A 19,083-nucleotide genomic window follows, 5' to 3' on the forward strand; every position below is an offset into this window, starting at 1 on the left:
GACCAGGCTGTCACTGAAAAAAACTTTAGAAAGTCTAGATCAGTGAAGCCAGCATGGTCAATCCGGATTCCTGAGTCGCCAACAAACTCAGAAATCCGTGGGTGATAACCCTCTGGGGGGCTCCAGACAGGGTCATCGGAAGGGGGCTCCGGTGCACTTGTCTGGGGGGCCGGACTCCTATTATGAGAGGCATTGCCACTCGTACTAGTGTCTGCCACTGGGTCACTCTCATGGGGGGTGCGTGGCATCGCCTGGCAACGTCTCCACCGCCGTACAGGGGACTCATCATCACTACTAGATGATGAGGAGGGCGAGGAAGAACACAAAAAAGTAGGATCTTCCTCGTCCTCACTGGCAGATTCAGAGGCTAAAAAAACGTAAGCCTTCGCTGCCGAAAATGCCCGGCGGGCCATCGCCTTTTTTCTATGGTGGCAGGGGTGGGGCGGGGGGAGGGTGTGTGCGTGGGGGGGGGGGCAGGGAAGTGTGTAGTGTGTGGTGCTTGGTGTAAACACGGATCAGGTGACAGCGGACCATTGGGGACCTATTAGGGGGTCAGGGGGGGTTTACTTTTTATTTATTTTTTTTACTGTTTTTTCACTTTTACTTTCGTTTTGATTCCCTACCTGTCCCTGGAAAAAGCTCACCCTGATCTAATGGGGTCCTCTTTTTCCTGAGGGTCTCCGATGCTCCGAGGGGGGATTCCGGTCCTTATCTTCCCGCACAGCCCGCTGACTGAACTCAGTAAGCGCACAGAGCGGGGAGAAGGAGCCGTTAACCCCTCCTCTGCCACACTGCTATTGGCTGGACGATTGTCGGCCAATAGCAGCGTTGCTGGGGAGGTGACAGTATTGTCATCTCTCCCCAGCAACGGCAGGTGATTGGCGGTGTATTGTACACCGCTGATCACCATTTATTACAGGGTCATCGGGTCACAATTGACCAGAATGACCGGAATCGGCGCAGATCGCTGGCGTGAATTCACTTGCGATCTGCGCTGATTGCCGACATGTGGGGCAATCGGCATTTGCACGGCATGCCTGCTGAACGATTTCAGCAGGCATGCCGTTCCGATATCTGCCCAGCGAGCGGCGGAGACCGGAATGACTCAGGACGTATGCATACGTCCTGGGTCCTTAAGTACCAGGGTCCCAAGACGTATGCATACGTCTTGGGTCCTGAACAGGTTAATTCCCACATTACCCTCACCTGACACCACACTGTCACATTAAACACCTCCCAACCACGTCTCTAGGAACCTTGTGCACTGGGGCAGACCATGGCTGAACCCAAACTGTTCCCACAAAGTTTGAAACAAATAATTGTCCAAGGCTTATTTGTCTGCTGCAGCATTAACAAAACACATATCTGGAAATAAGAGGCCAAACCCTAAAAATACCTCCAGACTATTCTTCCCTCTGAACCATGTTTTACAGTAGGCAGTATACATTCTGGCACGTAGCCCGCTCTGCGCGTCTACCAAACTTAGATTCATCCATTTCCTCCAGCGCCCACCAGCCCTTGTGATTGTGCACATATTAATTGCTAGTTCTAGTTCATTCTGCAAGGATACATTCTACATTGTCTTAGCCTCCAAAAGGGAAAGTATTTCTCAAGAAAGGATTAGTTGTACAAGTACCTTTCTCTGTTTCACTGCCAAGTCAGGGGAACTTTCCTGGATGCACTTTCAGAATCTCATGTCAAAGATTACCAGCAAAAGAGTGAGCAAATTGGAATCCTTTATTGCACCTTACACCACGTTTAACCAACCCATGAGGATCCTCATCCAGTAGTTTCAGTAATTTGGACTTGAGAATTTGAGAGCTACAGAACCTTAAATCCCTCCACATGTGTGGTAAGGGGTGTGAGATGCAGGGCAGATGGAATTACCCTAGAGGCAGATGGCATTAGCCCCTTGTATTCGTGATGCCAGGGCGTGGTTTATCCTCAATACCACCCGAAGGTATACCGCTGGATCCTGGGCTAGGCACAATAATGACTCCGACGCCAAGTTACGGACAATGGTAGCTTTACCGAGTGACAGATGGTACCGTCTATACAGTGTAGAGGTGACTAGTGACTTCAGAGACCTTAAGGGCTTGCTGGGACTTGCAGTGGTTTTGGACAATTTAGTGCAGGCCACGCTGACTTAACAATAGATGGCAGTGACTGACTTGACTGGAGACAGAATAAGTTGTGACTGTAGTTACTTGTAGACATGTATCTTGTGGCTGCAGACTTGACTTGAGGCTCCTATGACTCCAGACTCTTAGGCTCGACTGCACCTCAGCAAAGACTCAGGAACTAAGAGAGAGAAGAGACTCCTTCCAGGGCTTTTATGGGGGAGACTCTGGTGGGGTCCCATTGGTCCCCCTAAAGTCACCTGATCACTGATACCTCCCGGGTAACAATCACATGACAAGTCACATGACAACTGGTGATCACATGTTAACATTTATTAAAGCAATAACACTCTTATATACATAACATAGGGGACAATATACAATTACAGTAAAACAGATGCAGGGGGGCCCAGGGGACACTGCAGGGAGGCCGCCTGACAGGCCAGTAAGGGTACGGGGTAACAACTCCAGTACTGGGCCACCACACACCCATCTGCAAAAGACAATTTCATGTACATGTGCAAGAGAACTTTAAAAGGTGTTATCTAGGAATAGAAAAACAGAGCAGATTTCTTTAAAAAAAAAAGCTCTACGCCTGTCTCCAGGTTGTGTGTGTGGTATTACAACTTGGCTCCATTCATTTCAATGGAACTAAGCTGCAGAGCCACACCCAACCTAAAGACAGACGGGGAGCAGTTTTTGAAAAAAATTAGCTCTGTTTTTCTATTCATGGATAACTCCTTTAAGTTTCCTAAAATTCCGCTAAACTGCTATAAAGCACTAGATCAAGGGACAGTGACCAAATCTAAATTATCCTAAGCTGTGTTATTTAAAGCTTTATTCAAAAAACTGTATTTCTCTAGAATTACAAAATGAGTTAAAGGGGTACTCCAAATGATAGGGGATAAGATGTCTGATCGCGGAGGTCCCGCCTTCCCGTGTTCGTTTAGAACGCTGGGTGCGGGCGGTGGGGTCGTGATGTCACTGCCACGCCCCTCATGACGTCACACCACACCCACTCAATGAAAGTCTATGGGAAGAGGCATGGCGGTCACCCCCCCCCCATAGACTTGCATTGAGGAGGCGTGGCCCTGATATCACAAACCCCGGCCACCCACTCCAAGTGTTCGGAACAAAATGTTCCGAACACTGGGGCAGCAGAGTACCCCTTTAAGTACAGTTTACAAGTTGTTTCACAGAATCCTAGCATCAGAAGTCTCATTCCTGTGTTTGATTTTATGCATTAACAGCTCTTTTTGTAATAAGGTGTAGGTGGGTTCAGGGGTTAGTACCCCTCAGCTACGTGACAAATTCATCAGGGACCACTACACCTAACATAACCCTCATCGTCATCCCCAGTGTACACCATATGTACTCTAGCTCAACACTAGAGATTTTACGAAAAGTGTTTCAAAATGTTTGCATGACTGAGCGTCGTAAGCCAGGACATAATTATAGAGAACGTGACAATGATCACATAACAGCGCTCAGTGTGGTTACTACTGGACTGGGGAAGAACTGGTAAGAAATTGTACCTTTCTATATAAAACAAACTTAAAAGGGTATTCCCGGCTTTATACAGCTTATCCCCTATCCAAAGATAGGGGATAAGATGTATGATTGCAGGGGTCCCGCTGCTGAGGACCCCCACGATCTCAGTGCAGCCTCCGGCATTCTGTGCCGGGTACTGCCTCCGAGACGGGGACGTGACATCACGGCCACGCCCCCTAGTGACATCACACCACGCCCCTCCATTCATCACGCCCCGTCCATAGGCATGAATGGAGGGGCGTGGCGTGGATAGGGGATAAGATGTATAAAGCCGGAATACCCCTTTAAAGAGCATGTTTTGTGTGGCTATAGGGGGCCCTCTTTTTCCTCTAATTTGGACAAAATAAGTAGGGTGTCAAAGTATAGGTGTTAGTATAGTTGAATCCCTCCCCCATCAGAGTTCAAAAGCAGGTCCACAACTGGCCACCATCATTATTGTGATAGAACTTGGGGCAATGCTAAGATAATAATGTGGTGTCCCAGTACAGGATGATGTGGCCCCGTACTGTCCTCCTGCCCTGTCAGTCAGAGTCCCTGCATGTCCCCAGGGTCCCCCTTACAGTTCCCCATGTTGTACATAGGTTTTGTATATACAGTGGTCCCTCAACATACGATGGTAATTCGTTCCAAACGAGCCATCGTTTGTCGAATCCATAGTATGTTGAGGGATTCATGCAATGTAAAGTATAGGAAGCTGTACTCACCTGTCCCCGACGCTCGAGATGGTGTCCCCGGGCCTCCGCTGGGCTCTCCTGGTCTTCTCCGGTCCTCTTCTGTCTTCTCCGGTCCTCTGCTGTCTTCTCCAGTCCTCTTCTGTCTTCTCCGGTCCTCTTCTGTCTTCTCCGGTCCTCTGCCTTACTGGGCCTGCGTAGCGACGTCATTACGCCGCTGGGTACGCCATTCCTATTGGATGTCGTGCACAGCAGCGTATTGACGTCATGGGAGAGGGCCGAGAAGACACCGGAAGACCAGCGCTGGACCCGGAGGGCACCCCGAAGCATTGTGGAGGGGAAAGTAATACTTACCGCACCACACGGGGAACATTAAGCTGCTATCCGGCAGCAGCTTAAGCATTTGGATAGCACTTATAGCACTTATCGGATAGCACTTAATGCGATGGCCCCGACATAAAAAAGCATCGTATGTCGATGCTGACATCGACATGCGATGGCCTCTGAGAGGCCATCGTATGTCGATTTCATCATATGTCGGGGCCATCGTAGGTCGGGGGGGTCACTGTATAATGTACTGTTACTTTAATGTTTGGATCAAATGATTGTTACCCAGGAGGCACTAGTGACCAGGTGACCCCCCCAAGTGACCTATGGGCTCCTTGCACATCCCCCCTATATAACCAGGGGAGGGGCTGCAATCTCTTTCCTGCTGAGGTCCAGTCCAGTCAAGTTGTTCCAGTGTCTGTGTCCAGAGCATTGGAGGCCTCAAGCCTAAATTCCTGCAGCCACAATTCGGTCATCAGTAAGTCAAGTCATCTTATTGTCAGTCGCCATCTCTGCCAAGTCAAGTCCATCTGTAGTCACCGTGGCCTGCACTGAAGTCAGTCTAACTACTGCAAGTCCCAGCAAGCCTGCGAGGTCCCCCTGTGTCACTGGTTACCTCCTTGGGATATTGGCTGTACTGCATAGACTGTGTCATCTGTCTACCCTCAGAAAAGCTGCCGTTTGTCCGTAACTTGGCATCAGTGTCCTCATTGCCCCCGTGCCTAGCCCAGGACCAGCGGTATTAACTTCAAGTGGTTAAGGCTAAACCACGTCACAACAAGAAGGGGTTAATAACATCTGCCCCTTGGGTTATAACATCTACCCTGCTTTGCACCCCGCTGACACCACAATAAGATGAGCGGTCAGGTCACTTCCTCCTACAAGATCATCATAATCTTCTCCTGCAGCTCTCATCTTGCCCAGTGCCCACCGTCTCAGGGTGTTTTATCTAGGATATATATATATCTTAAAACATCACAAGACTCGTAGTTAAATAAAAAAAAAAACAATATACTTTTATTTATACACATACGGAAAGATCTGTGCATGTTGCATAGTTGCTCCTGGATACAAAACAAACACAAACAGTCATGCAAAAGGTTTATTACCCGTCTGTATCTGTGCAATGGTATACGGAAGATGCAGATGAATGTACAAATATGACGGCAGCACCATATAAATGAAATGTAGCCTGTGATTATTATCAATAAATAATTCTAGAACCCAGAAGCATAGCTAAGCTTCCCTTCACCTGGGGCAAAGATTAAAGGGGTACTCCGCCCCTAGACATTTTATCCCCTGTCCAAAGCCAATCTCGACTGGGGGCCCCCAGACATCCGGTGCACCGAGCGAACTTCGCTCTGTGCTTGATGACTGGCGATGCGGGGCGGAGGCTCGTGACATCACGGCCACGCCCAGCTTGTGACATCACGACCACGCCCTCTCAATGCAAGTCTATGGGAGGGGGCGTGACGACCATCACGCCCCCTCCCATAGACTTGCATTGAGGGGGCGTGGCCATGACCTTACAATCGGTGACGTAACGAGCCTCAGGCGCTGCACCCGACACTATAAACAAACGCTGAGTGCAGCAGGGAGATTGCGGGGGTCCCCAGCAACAGGGCCCCTGCGTTTAGACATCTTATCCCTTATCCTTTGGATAGGGGATAAGATATTTATATATATACCCCAAAATTGAACACCACTACCAAAATTATTAATATTCAAAGCTTTATTAAATACAATATTATTAAAAAAATATTGCATCATATAGCTCAAAAAATTACAGTCACAACTGGAAGTATTTAGACTCTTAATAATAATACATATAATAGATAGCAGCCAATAGTTCATATAATGTAAAGCTATAGACTAGATGCATAAGGTGCATAGTGCAAGGAACTAGCAGGCATGTAATAGTAGGTACAATCCCGGAGTCTACAGCAAATAAACAAGTCTTACCAGTAAGTGTACAGACCCCAACATATGTTTCGCTCGGATTACGTAGCTTCCTCAGGGGGCATCAGGAAGCCTCAGGAAGCTCCGTAATCCGAGCGAAACATATGTTGGGGTCTGTACACTTACTGGTAAGACTTGTTTATTAGCTGTAGACTCCTGCTAGTTCCTTGCACTATGCACCTTATGCATCTAGTCTATAGCTTTACATTATATGAACTATTGGCTGCTATCTATTATATGTATTATTATTAAGAGTCTAAATATCATGACTACATGATTACCGTGTCGTTGCCTGTAGTGTACGTCCAGTTGTGACTGTAATTTTTTGTGCTATATGATGAATGAAATACATGTTTTTTTTTTATAATATTGTATTTAATAAAGCTTTGAATATTAATTATTTTGGTAGTGGTGTTTCATTTTGGGGTATATTCCAGATGCAGCACTACACCTGAGGGTGTTGGTTGGTGGGATTAGCTTCCCACTTTTTGTTTTTTGGTGTACAGGGGATAAGATGTCTAGGGGCAGAGTACCCCTTTAAGAACTATAGCCAAATACCTTATACAAGACAGGGGCTTTTCAGTCCCCACTAGCCCTCCTTCCTAGCCATACCTTTGTGAGAAGTGAAGAAATTTGCACCTAAATTTTCCGGGCAAAATGTATTGATGTCTTTCATCAAAGTCATCAATATCAGATCTGTGGTTTGCACCTGGAATCCCTGCCGATCAACTAATTCCCAAAAATGTGAGCCCTGCAGGGACAGAGAAACAGCTCCACACTTTCATAGTGGCCATGCTGGATTACTGCAGCTCGGCTCCCATTGAGCTCCCAAGAGCTGAATTGTAGCAATCCAGCACAGCCACTACACAATGTACGGAACTTTGTGCTTCATGTTTTGTGCTTCAGAGGGTGCCTGGTGTAGGACTGACCACTGCTCAGATATTGTGCGACCATCCTGTTGATAGGTCATCAATATGTTTTGCCGAGAAATCCCCTTTCATAAAAGACAATTTGCTCAAGGAAAATATCCAATAGACCTAAAATGTTCACCTTCTGCAAAAAAAAATTTCAATTCTGAATTTAGCCATTCCTTCAGCCAATGGTAGAGCTCCCACAGGGGTTGTCACTCAGCTTATCCCGAATCCTGATCAACAAATCTGTTAAGACAACGCATAAAACCTATTGGTGATTGAAATTCTTGTTAGTGGGGAGCTGCTTGCTATGGTTGTAATAGACATTTAAATGCAGCCATACAACTTGAAAATGGTGCATTTACAATTAAAAGGGGTTCTTCAAATTAAGTAAAAACCTTGTAAGAAGAGTTTCCCCAACAACAAGATAATCACAGGGTGCCTGAAAGTTAGATGCCCCCCCCCCCCCAAAATCATGAGTTATACATTTTGTGGGAATCTGACAAGTGTTACATTATTCTGCAGCACCTCCGCAGGTGAAATTAAGTACTACATAATTAATATTGAAATCAATGGGCTGTCCATGTAACATATGAATACAACGGGTCCTCCAGAATGAAAGACACTGTTTGTAGCTACCCTCTGAGATAATAAAAGGGCCCCTTGTTTAGGTCTTCATCTCATTGAGGGCTAAAGGGGTACTCCAGTGGAAAACTTTTTTTTCAAATCAACTGGTGCCAAAAAGTTATATAGATTTGTAAATTACTTCTATTAAAAAATCTTAACCCTTCCAGTACTTATCAGCTGCTGTACGCTGAAGTTGTTTAGTTCTTTTCAGTCTGACCACAGTGCTCTCTGCTGACACCTCTGTCCATGTCAGGAACTGTCCGGAGCGGTAGAGGTTTGCTATAGGAATTTGCTCCTACTCTGGACAGTTCGTGATATGGACAGAGGTGTCAGCAGAGAGCACTGTGGTCAGACAGAACAGAACTACACAACTTCCTCTGTAGTATACAGCAGCTTAAAAGTACTGGAGGGGTTATGAAGTAATTTACAAATCTGTCTAACTTTCTGGAACCAGTTGATTTGAAAAAAATTGTTTTCTACTGGAGTACCCCTTTAAACAGTTCAAGACAGCATCTCTCACTCTTAATGACTTATCATGTCCTGCATTACACAGACACATCATTGATATGCATGGAGACCAAGAACCCAATGGTCACTCTGACTGAGCTCCATGCAGATGGAAGAAACTTCCAGAAAGTCAGCCATCACTGCAGCACTCCCCCAATCTGGGCTTTATGACAGAGGGGGCAAAAAGAAACCTCTACTTAGTAAAGTTAATATGAAAGCTCGCCTAAGGTCTGTAAAAATAAGCAACTAAAGAACTCTCAAGGCTTAGTCACACTAACCGATCTGCAGCGTATTTTATGCTGCAGATCCGCCGTCAATAGACCCTACAGTGCTGCCTCCTCTGTGCCTGCTCATAGCAGCAATCCTCCGCTATGAGCAGACACGATGCGAAGTGCGAGTCACTGCGCGCATGCACAGTATACTCGCACACATCGCGGCTGCTCTCTGCCTAGTTCAGGGAGCAGCCGTGCATCACAGCGTGTCTGCTCGTAGTGGAGGATTGCCACTGTGAGCAGGCACGGAGGAGGCAGCACTGTAGAGTCCGTAAAATACGCTGCAGATCCGTCCGTGTGATTGAGCCCTAAGACTGTGAGAAACAAGATTTACATGTCTGAAGTTTTCGACCTTAATTCTAAATGTCTTTTCTGGAGGAAACCAGGCACTGCCCATAACCTGCCCAATACCATCCCTTACAGTAAATCATGGTGGGGACAGCAGCATGCTGTAGGGGGTGTTTTCAGCAGCTTGGACAGGGAGACTGGTTGAGGGAGACAGGGTTGAGGGAAAGCTAAATGGAGCACAGTACAGAGATATTCTTAATGGGAATCTGATCCAGAGTGCTCTGGACCTCAGGCTGGGGTGAAGATTCCCTTTCCAACAAACACACAGCCAAAACAACACAGGAGGCTTAGGAACAACCCTGAATGTCCCTGAGTGACCCAGACCCTGACTTGACCCCAATCGAACATCTCTGAAGAGACTTGTAAATGGCTTCCACCAACGGTACCCATCTAATCTGACAAAGAGAAAAATGGCAGAAAATCCCCAAATCCAAGTGTGTAAACCCAAGAAGACTGGAATTGCTCTAAAAGAGGCTTTAAAGGGGTACTCCACTGGCCAGCGAATGCGAATGTTCCGAATGCTGTTTTCGCACTGTGGGGGTTGTGATGTCATGGTCACGCCCCCTCAATGCAAGTCAATGGGAGGGGTGTGACAGCTGTCACTCCCCCTCCCTTAGACTTGCATTGAGGGGTCGTGGTCGTGATGTCACATGGGGAATGGCCAACCCCCGCAGCGCGAAAACAGCATTTGGAACATTTAGTTCTGAACGCTGGCCAGTGGAGTACCCCTTTTATATATGTAATATATGCATATTTGAATGCAAATTTTTGGATTTTCCTGTGCAATAAATTAGCAAAGATTTCTAACAACCTGTTTTCGCATTTTCATTATGGCCTATTGAGGGCAGAATGATCGGAAAAACTTAATTTTTCTTTCATTTTAGCCCAAGGACGAAACATAACAAAATGTAAATAAAAAGTGAAAGGGTCTGAAAATTTTCTTGATGCGTTGTGAATACATTTTTATAAAATACCTTAATACTGCATAATCTTAGATTTTCTGCTTTAATGTTGTCTACTGGCTCCTGAAGTCCTTTTAAAAATGGAATTATATTGTGTGGTAAAATCAGATTGAAGACTCTGTTCCCCCCATTCCTCTTCCATAACATTATACATTCATCTTCCTTTTCTTCTTTCGGCGGCTCTTGGAGCAACCTTTCTTATATGGTTCTTGGAGCTTAGGTTTCTTGAAGGAAGCTTTTCCCTTGAATTTGAAGATGCTTTCTCCTTCTTTAACTGGAAATTAAGCTGAAGGTTTGAAAGAGAGATCAGTCAAGTACATGAGACATAGATGGATCAGTCAAGTACATGATACATAGATGGAAGTCAAGTACATGATACATAGATGGAACAGTCAAGTACATGATACGTAGATGGAACAGTCAAGTACATGAGACATAGATGGAACAGTCAAGTACATGATACGTAGATGGAACAGTCAAGTACATGAGACATAGATGGAACAGTCAAGTACATGATACATAGATGGAACAGTCAAGTACATGATACATAGATGGAACAGTCAAGTACATGATACATAGATGGAACAGTCAAGCACATGAGACATAGATGGAACAGTCAAGCACATGATACATAGATGGAACAGTCAAGCACATGACACATAGATGGAACAGTCAAGTACATGACACATAGATGGAACAGTCAAGTAAATGAGACATAGATGGAACAGTCAAGTACATGAGACATAGATGGAACAGTCAAGTACATGAGACATAGATGGAACAGTCAAGTAAATGAGACATAGATGGAACAGTCAAGTACATGATACATAGATGGAACAGTCAAGTACATGACACATAGATGGAACAGTCAAGTAAATGAGACATAGATGGAACAGTAAAGCACATGAGACATAGATGGAACAGTCAAGTACATGATACATAGATGGAACAGTCAAGTACATGAGACATAGATGGAACAGTCAAGCACATGATACATAGATGGAACAGTCAAGTACATGACACATAGATGGAACAGTCAAGTACATGACACATAGATGGAACAGTCAAGTACATGAGACATAGATGGAACAGTCAAGTAAATGAGACATAGATGGAACAGTCAAGTAAATGAGACATAGATGGAACAGTCAAGTACATGAGACATAGATGGAACAGTCAAGCACATGATACATAGATGGAACAGTCAAGTACATGACACATAGATGGAACAGTCAAGTACATGACACATAGATGGAACAGTCAAGTAAATGAGACATAGATGGAACAGTCAAGTAAATGAGACATAGATGGAACAGTCAAGCACATGAGACATAGATGGAACAGTCAAGCACATGATACATAGATGGAACAGTCAAGCACATGAGACATAGATGGAACAGTTAAGTACATGAGACATAAATGGAACAGTCAAATACATGAGACATAGATGGAACAGTCAAGTACATGATACATAGATGGAACAGTCAAGTACATGACACATAGATGGAACAATCAAGTACATGATACATAGATGGAACAGTCAAGTACATGACACATAGATGGAACAGTCAAGTACATGAGACATAGATGGAACAGTCAAGTACATGAGACATAGATGGAACAGTCAAATACATGAGACATAGATGGAACAGTCAAATACATGAGACATAGATGGAACAGTCAAGTAAATGAGACATAGATGGAACAGTCAAGTACATGATACATAGATGGAACAGTCAAGTACATGATACATAGATGGAACAGTCAAGTACATGATACATAGATGGAACAGGCAAGTACATGATACATAGATGGAACAGTCAAGTACATGATACGTAGATGGAACAGTCAAGTACATGACACATAGATGGAACAGTGAAGTACATGATACATAGATGGAACAGTCAAGTACATGAGACATAGATGGAACAGTCAAGTACATGATACATAGATGGAACAGTCAAGTACATGAGACATAGATGGAACAGTCAAGTACATGATACATAGATGGAACAGTCAAGTACATGAGACATAGATGGAACAGTCAAGTACATGACACATAGATGGAACAGTCAAGTACATGAGACATAGATGGAACAGTCAAGTAAATGAGACATAGATGGAACAGTCAAGTACATGATACATAGATGGAACAGTCAAGTACATGAGACATAGATGGAACAGTCAAGCACATGATACATAGATGGAACAGTCAAGTACATGACACATAGATGGAACAGTCAAGTACATGACACATAGATGGAACAGTCAAGTACATGAGACATAGATGGAACAGTCAAGTAAATGAGACATAGATGGAACAGTCAAGTAAATGAGACATAGATGGAACAGTCAAGTACATGAGACATAGATGGAACAGTCAAGCACATGATACATAGATGGAACAGTCAAGTACATGACACATAGATGGAACAGTCAAGTACATGACACATAGATGGAACAGTCAAGTAAATGAGACATAGATGGAACAGTCAAGTAAATGAGACATAGATGGAACAGTCAAGCACATGAGACATAGATGGAACAGTCAAGCACATGATACATAGATGGAACAGTCAAGCACATGAGACATAGATGGAACAGTTAAGTACATGAGACATAAATGGAACAGTCAAATACATGAGACATAGATGGAACAGTCAAGTACATGATACATAGATGGAACAGTCAAGTACATGACACATAGATGGAACAATCAAGTACATGAGACATAGATGGAACAGTCAAGTACATGAGACATAGATGGAACAGTCAAATACATGAGACATAGATGGAACAGTCAAATACATGAGACATAGATGGAACAGTCAAGTAAATGAGACATAGATGGAACAGTCAAGTACATGATACATAGATGGAACAGTCAAGTACATGATACATAGATGGAACAGTCAAGTACATGATACATAGATGGAACAGGCAAGTACATGATACATAGATGGAACAGTCAAGTACATGAGACATAGATGGAACAGTCAAGTACATGACACATAGATGGAACAGTCAAGTACATGATACATAGATGGAACAGTCAAGTACATGAGACATAGATGGAACAGTCAAGTACATGATACATAGATGGAACAGTCAAGTACATGAGACATAGATGGAACAGTCAAGTACATGATACATAGATGGAACAGTCAAGTACATGAGACATAGATGGAACAGTCAAGTACATGACACATAGATGGAACAGTCAAGTACATGAGACATAGATGGAACAGTCAAGTAAATGAGACATAGATGGAACAGTCAAGTACATGATACATAGATGGAACAGTCAAGTACATGAGACATAGATGGAACAGTCAAGCACATGATACATAGATGGAACAGTCAAGTACATGACACATAGATGGAACAGTCAAGTACATGACACATAGATGGAACAGTCAAGTACATGAGACATAGATGGAACAGTCAAGTAAATGAGACATAGATGGAACAGTCAAGTAAATGAGACATAGATGGAACAGTCAAGTACATGAGACATAGATGGAACAGTCAAGCACATGATACATAGATGGAACAGTCAAGTACATGACACATAGATGGAACAGTCAAGTACATGACACATAGATGGAACAGTCAAGTAAATGAGACATAGATGGAACAGTCAAGTAAATGAGACATAGATGGAACAGTCAAGCACATGAGACATAGATGGAACAGTCAAGCACATGATACATAGATGGAACAGTCAAGCACATGAGACATAGATGGAACAGTTAAGTACATGAGACATAAATGGAACAGTCAAATACATGAGACATAGATGGAACAGTCAAGTACATGATACATAGATGGAACAGTCAAGTACATGACACATAGATGGAACAATCAAGTACATGATACATAGATGGAACAGTCAAGTACATGACACATAGATGGAACAGTCAAGTACATGAGACATAGATGGAACAGTCAAGTACATGAGACATAGATGGAACAGTCAAATACATGAGACATAGATGGAACAGTCAAATACATGAGACATAGATGGAACAGTCAAGTAAATGAGACATAGATGGAACAGTCAAGTACATGATACATAGATGGAACAGTCAAGTACATGATACATAGATGGAACAGTCAAGTACATGATACATAGATGGAACAGGCAAGTACATGATACATAGATGGAACAGTCAAGTACATGAGACATAGATGGAACAGTCAAGTACATGACACATAGATGGAACAGTCAAGTACATGATACATAGATGGAACAGTCAAGTACATGAGACATAGATGGAACAGTCAAGTACATGATACATAGATGGAACAGTCAAGTACATGAGACATAGATGGAACAGTCAAGTACATGATACATAGATGGAACAGTCAAGTACATGAGACATAGATGGAACAGTCAAGTACATGACACATAGATGGAACAGTCAAGTACATGATACATAGATGGAACAGTCAAGTAAATGATACATAGATGGAACAGTCAAGTACATGAGACATAGATGGAACAGTCAAGTACATAAGACATAGATGGAACAGTCAAGTACATGAGACATAGATGGAACAGTCAAGTACATGAGACATAGATGGAACAGTCAAGTACATGACACATAGATGGAACAGTCAAGTACATGATACATAGATGGAACAGTCAAGTACATGACACATAGATGGAACAGTCAAGTACATGATACATAGATGGAACAGTCAAGCACATGATACATAGATGGAACAGTCAAGTGCATGATACATAGATGGAACAGTCAAGTACATGATACATAGATGGAACAGTCAAGCACATGATACATAGATGGAACAGTCAAGTACATGATACATAGATGGAACAGTCAAGCACATGATACATAGATGGAACAGTCAAGTACATGATACATAGATGGAACAGTCAAGTACATGAGACATAGATGGAACAGTCAAGCACATGATACATAGATGGAACAGTCAAGTACATGATACATAGATGGAACAGTCAAGTACATGATACATAGATGGAACAGTCAAGCACATGATACATAGATGGAACAGTCAAGTACATGATACATAGATGGAACAGTCAAGCACATGATACATAGATGGAACAGTCAAGTACATGATACATAGATGGAACAGTCAAGTACATGATACATAGATGGAACAGTCAAGTACATGACACATAGATGGAACAGTCAAGTACATGATACATAGATGGAACAGTCAAGTACATGATACATAGATGGAACAGTCAAGTACATGATACATAGATGGAACAGTCAAGCACATGATACATAGATGGAACATTTTTGCTCGAACTGAACTTTAGACTTTTGCTGAGAGGTCCTAACAATGTTAATATGATCCACCTAGAAAGTTCAGGTCATAAAAATGTAAGTTATCCATATTAGAGAAAATGCATCCCCTAGGCTACTACTGATATAAAAGTTAAAGGGGTACTTCACTGGAAAACATTTTTTTTCAATCAACTGGTGCCAGAATAAAAGTTAAATAGATTTGTAAATTAATTCTATTTAAAAATATTAATCCTTCCAGTACTTATCAGCTGCTGTATGTTCCACAGGAAGTTCTTTTCTTTTTGAATTTCCTTTCTGTCTGACCACAGTGCTCTCTGTTGACACCTCTGTCCATTTTAGGAACTGTCCAGAGCAGTTGCAAATCCACATAACAAACCTCTCCTGCTGCGGACAGTGCCTAAAATGGACAGAGGTGTCAGCAGAGAGCATTGTGATCAGACAGAAAAGAAATTCAAAAAGAAAAAAAAATTCCTGTGGAGGATACACTGGAAGGGTTAAGATTTTTAAAAAGATGTCATTTACAAATCTGTTTAACTTACTGACACTAGTTGACTTAAAAAAAAATAATGTTTTCCAGGGGATTACCCCTTTAACCTCAGATGAAGGTTCACCAAGCTTTAGCCTGTGGGACCTTCATCTTACGGTTAAAGGGGTACTCCACCCCTAGACATCTTATTCCTTATCCAAAGGATAGGGGATAAAATGTCTGATTGTGGAGGTCACGCCACTGGGGGAACCCACAATCTCGGCTGCGGCACCCCAGACATCCGGTGCACGGATGACTGGCGATGCAAGGCGGAGGCTCGTGATGTCACGGTCACGCCTCGCTCATGACATCACGGCCATGCCCCCTCAATGCAAGTCTGTGGGAGGGGGCGTGCCCCCTCCCATAGACTTGCATTGAGGGGGCGCGGCCATGATGTCACGGGCCTCCGGCTCTCCGGTGCTGCACCCGATGCTCTAAACAAACGCAGGGTGCAGCAGGGAGATCACGGGGGTCCCTAGCGGCGGGACACCTGCAATCAGACATCTTATCTTCTATCCTTTGTATAGGGGATAAGATGTCTATCCACTTTTAAAGAAAAGTCATCCCCTAGGCTACTACTGATATAAAAGTTAACCTCAGATGAAGGTTAAGTTTTATATTTTTAGTAGATATGTCTTGCCAAAAACATCTCAACATCCACCAAATTTCCAACTTTATTGAAATATGGCAACTAAATGTCCATGTTTGCCTTCACTATAGACCTATCCCACTAGTGTAGAATTGTTTTGCTTATAAACATTTGAACTTCATGAAGCCTTCTGACAGCTTTTTTGTTCATTGAAGGAACTACTAGTATGACCAATAACAAATGTAACTAGAGCTCAACATCTGAATACATGGCAAAAACTTTATTAAGATTAAAAGGATATATTTTTCAACATTACACAATGCTTCCCCCAGAAGGGCCCTTGCTGGTAGGAGGCAATCAATATATACAAATAGATGAGATAAGATAAATGGTAAAAATGCTAAATAATAAAAAACTGAATGACAAAAATAGTGATCCCTCAACATACGATGGTAATTCGTTCCAAATGAACCATTGTTAGTTGAAACCATCGTATGTTGAGGGATCCGTGCAATGTTAAGTATAGGAAGTTATACTCACCTGTCCCCGCCGCTCCGGACCGTCATCGTTGCCCTGGATATCGCCCTTCAACGCTGTCGCTGCATCCCCGGGTGTCCCCACCGCTCTGGACCGTCTCTGCTGCCCGGGATCATCGCTCTTCACTTCGTTGTGCACGCCGCTCCTATTGGATGACGGGACGGCGTGCGCGGCGATGTGATGACGACGAAGGAGAGCGACGGTGATGCAGGGGATCCTGAAGAGAACGTTCCGGAGCGCCGGGGACAGGTAAGTGATCATCACCGCAGCACACGGGGCACCTTAAACGACTATCCGGCAGCAGCTGAAGCAGTCTGCGCTGCCGGATAGCCGTTTATGCGATGGCCCCGACATACAAAAGCATCGTTTGTTGATGCAGCCTTCAACATGCGATGACCTCTGAGAGACCATCGCATGTTGAAATTATCGTATGTCGGGGCAATCGTAGGTCGGGGGGTCACTGTAGGGAGCCAGTGTAAATGTCCATCCCAATATTGTCTGCAACGTTCCCTGATTGAGGTAGTAGTATAACAATAGCAAGCCTGTATAATAAGTCTATGAAGAACGTAGGTGGTACAGCGTAACGCTCAACCAATTACTGCTTCCTGATTTTACTGAGGAAGGTCCCTAAGGAGGAACCGAAACGCGTCTAAGTATCAGCATACCAAGCTTGGTATATACCATTTAAATCCCTGGTCCTGCACTTCTCTGCTACGAGGACAAAAAATGTATATATATATTTTTTTCACTGCTACCACAAACCAGCGTGATCTGCAACAACGTAACTGGCATCTCCAATATCACTACGGCATCTCTGCATACATTCAGGACTGCACGCTAGTAGAACCAGGAGGCGTGTACGATCACAGGAGAGGAGCGACATCGCCAGCATATTATCATCATTATCGCTCTGTACGCAGCCCCACGCTTCTGACACTAGGTCTGCACCGGTTACTGTAACATCGCTTGTCCGGCTGCAAGAACCAGGAGATCCATGATGATACAACTAGGTCTGCACCGATAATCTGCACATCGCATACCCGGCTGCAAGAGCCAGGAGAACGACAATTGGGTGAGCGTTACGCTGTACCATCTACGTTCTTCATAGACTTATTATACAGACTTGCTATTGTTATACTACTACCTCAATCAGGGAACGTTGCAGATAATATTGGGATGGACATTTAAACCGGTTCACTATTTTTATCATTCAGCTTCTTATTATTCAGCATTTTATACCATTTATCTTATCTATTTGTATATATTAATTGCCTCCTACCAGAATGGGCCCTGCTGGGGGAAGCATTGTGTAATGCTGACAAATTTTAACCTTTTAATATCTTAATATAATATTTGCCCTGTATTCAGATCTTGAGCACTAGTGACATTTGTTATTTCTATTTATTATTTTATAGACACCTGCGGTTGGTGTTTTACTAGTTGCCCGGTCTACACACTGTTATTTTAGTGTAAGAGAGCCATCCCATTCTATTTTTCCCTTTCTACTAGTATTACCTCCTGGTAAAGATGGTAAAGATCTATAACAAATGGAAGCCATAAGTTTCATGAGATACAATAGGTACAAATGTAGTCAAAGTGAATGTAAGCAAACCAGTCGAAGAATGAATAAATAGACAACGTACTTTAAAGGGGTACTACCGTGCTGACAACTTATCCCCTATCTAAAGGATAGGGAATAAGTTGCCTGATCGCGCGGGGTCCCGCCGCTGGGGACCCCAGCGATCTCGCATGCAGCACCCCGCTCTCATCAGGTCCCGGAGTGAACATCCACTCCGGGTCTGATGACGGGGCCGGTGATCGTGATGTCACAGCTCCGCCTCCCTGTGACGTCTCGCTCCGCCCCTCAATGCAA

The 19,083-nt window shown here is 43.7% G+C and overlaps 1 protein-coding gene across 5 annotated transcripts in view; it reads right to left on the reverse strand.

Moving 5' to 3' along the window:
• Positions 1–6,888: 6,888 nt before the first annotated feature.
• Positions 6,889–19,083, reverse strand: part of CPN1 (carboxypeptidase N subunit 1) — a 96,253-nt gene continuing 84,058 nt past the window's right edge. For 4 of the 5 annotated variants that reach the window (XM_056530072.1, XM_056530071.1, XM_056530073.1 and 1 more), the window contains one exon: positions 8,600–10,541. In XM_056530072.1, coding sequence (XP_056386047.1) covers positions 10,410–10,541 — 132 coding nt within the window. In that variant the 3' untranslated portion in view covers positions 8,600–10,409. Of the gene's footprint in view, positions 7,786–8,599; positions 10,542–19,083 lie in introns of those variants that run through there. The other variant, XR_008846253.1, reaches the window with a different exon arrangement.

Source organism: Hyla sarda, chromosome 7 (genome assembly GCF_029499605.1).
Source record: "Hyla sarda isolate aHylSar1 chromosome 7, aHylSar1.hap1, whole genome shotgun sequence".
Classification (NCBI taxonomy): Eukaryota; Metazoa; Chordata; class Amphibia; order Anura; family Hylidae; genus Hyla; species Hyla sarda.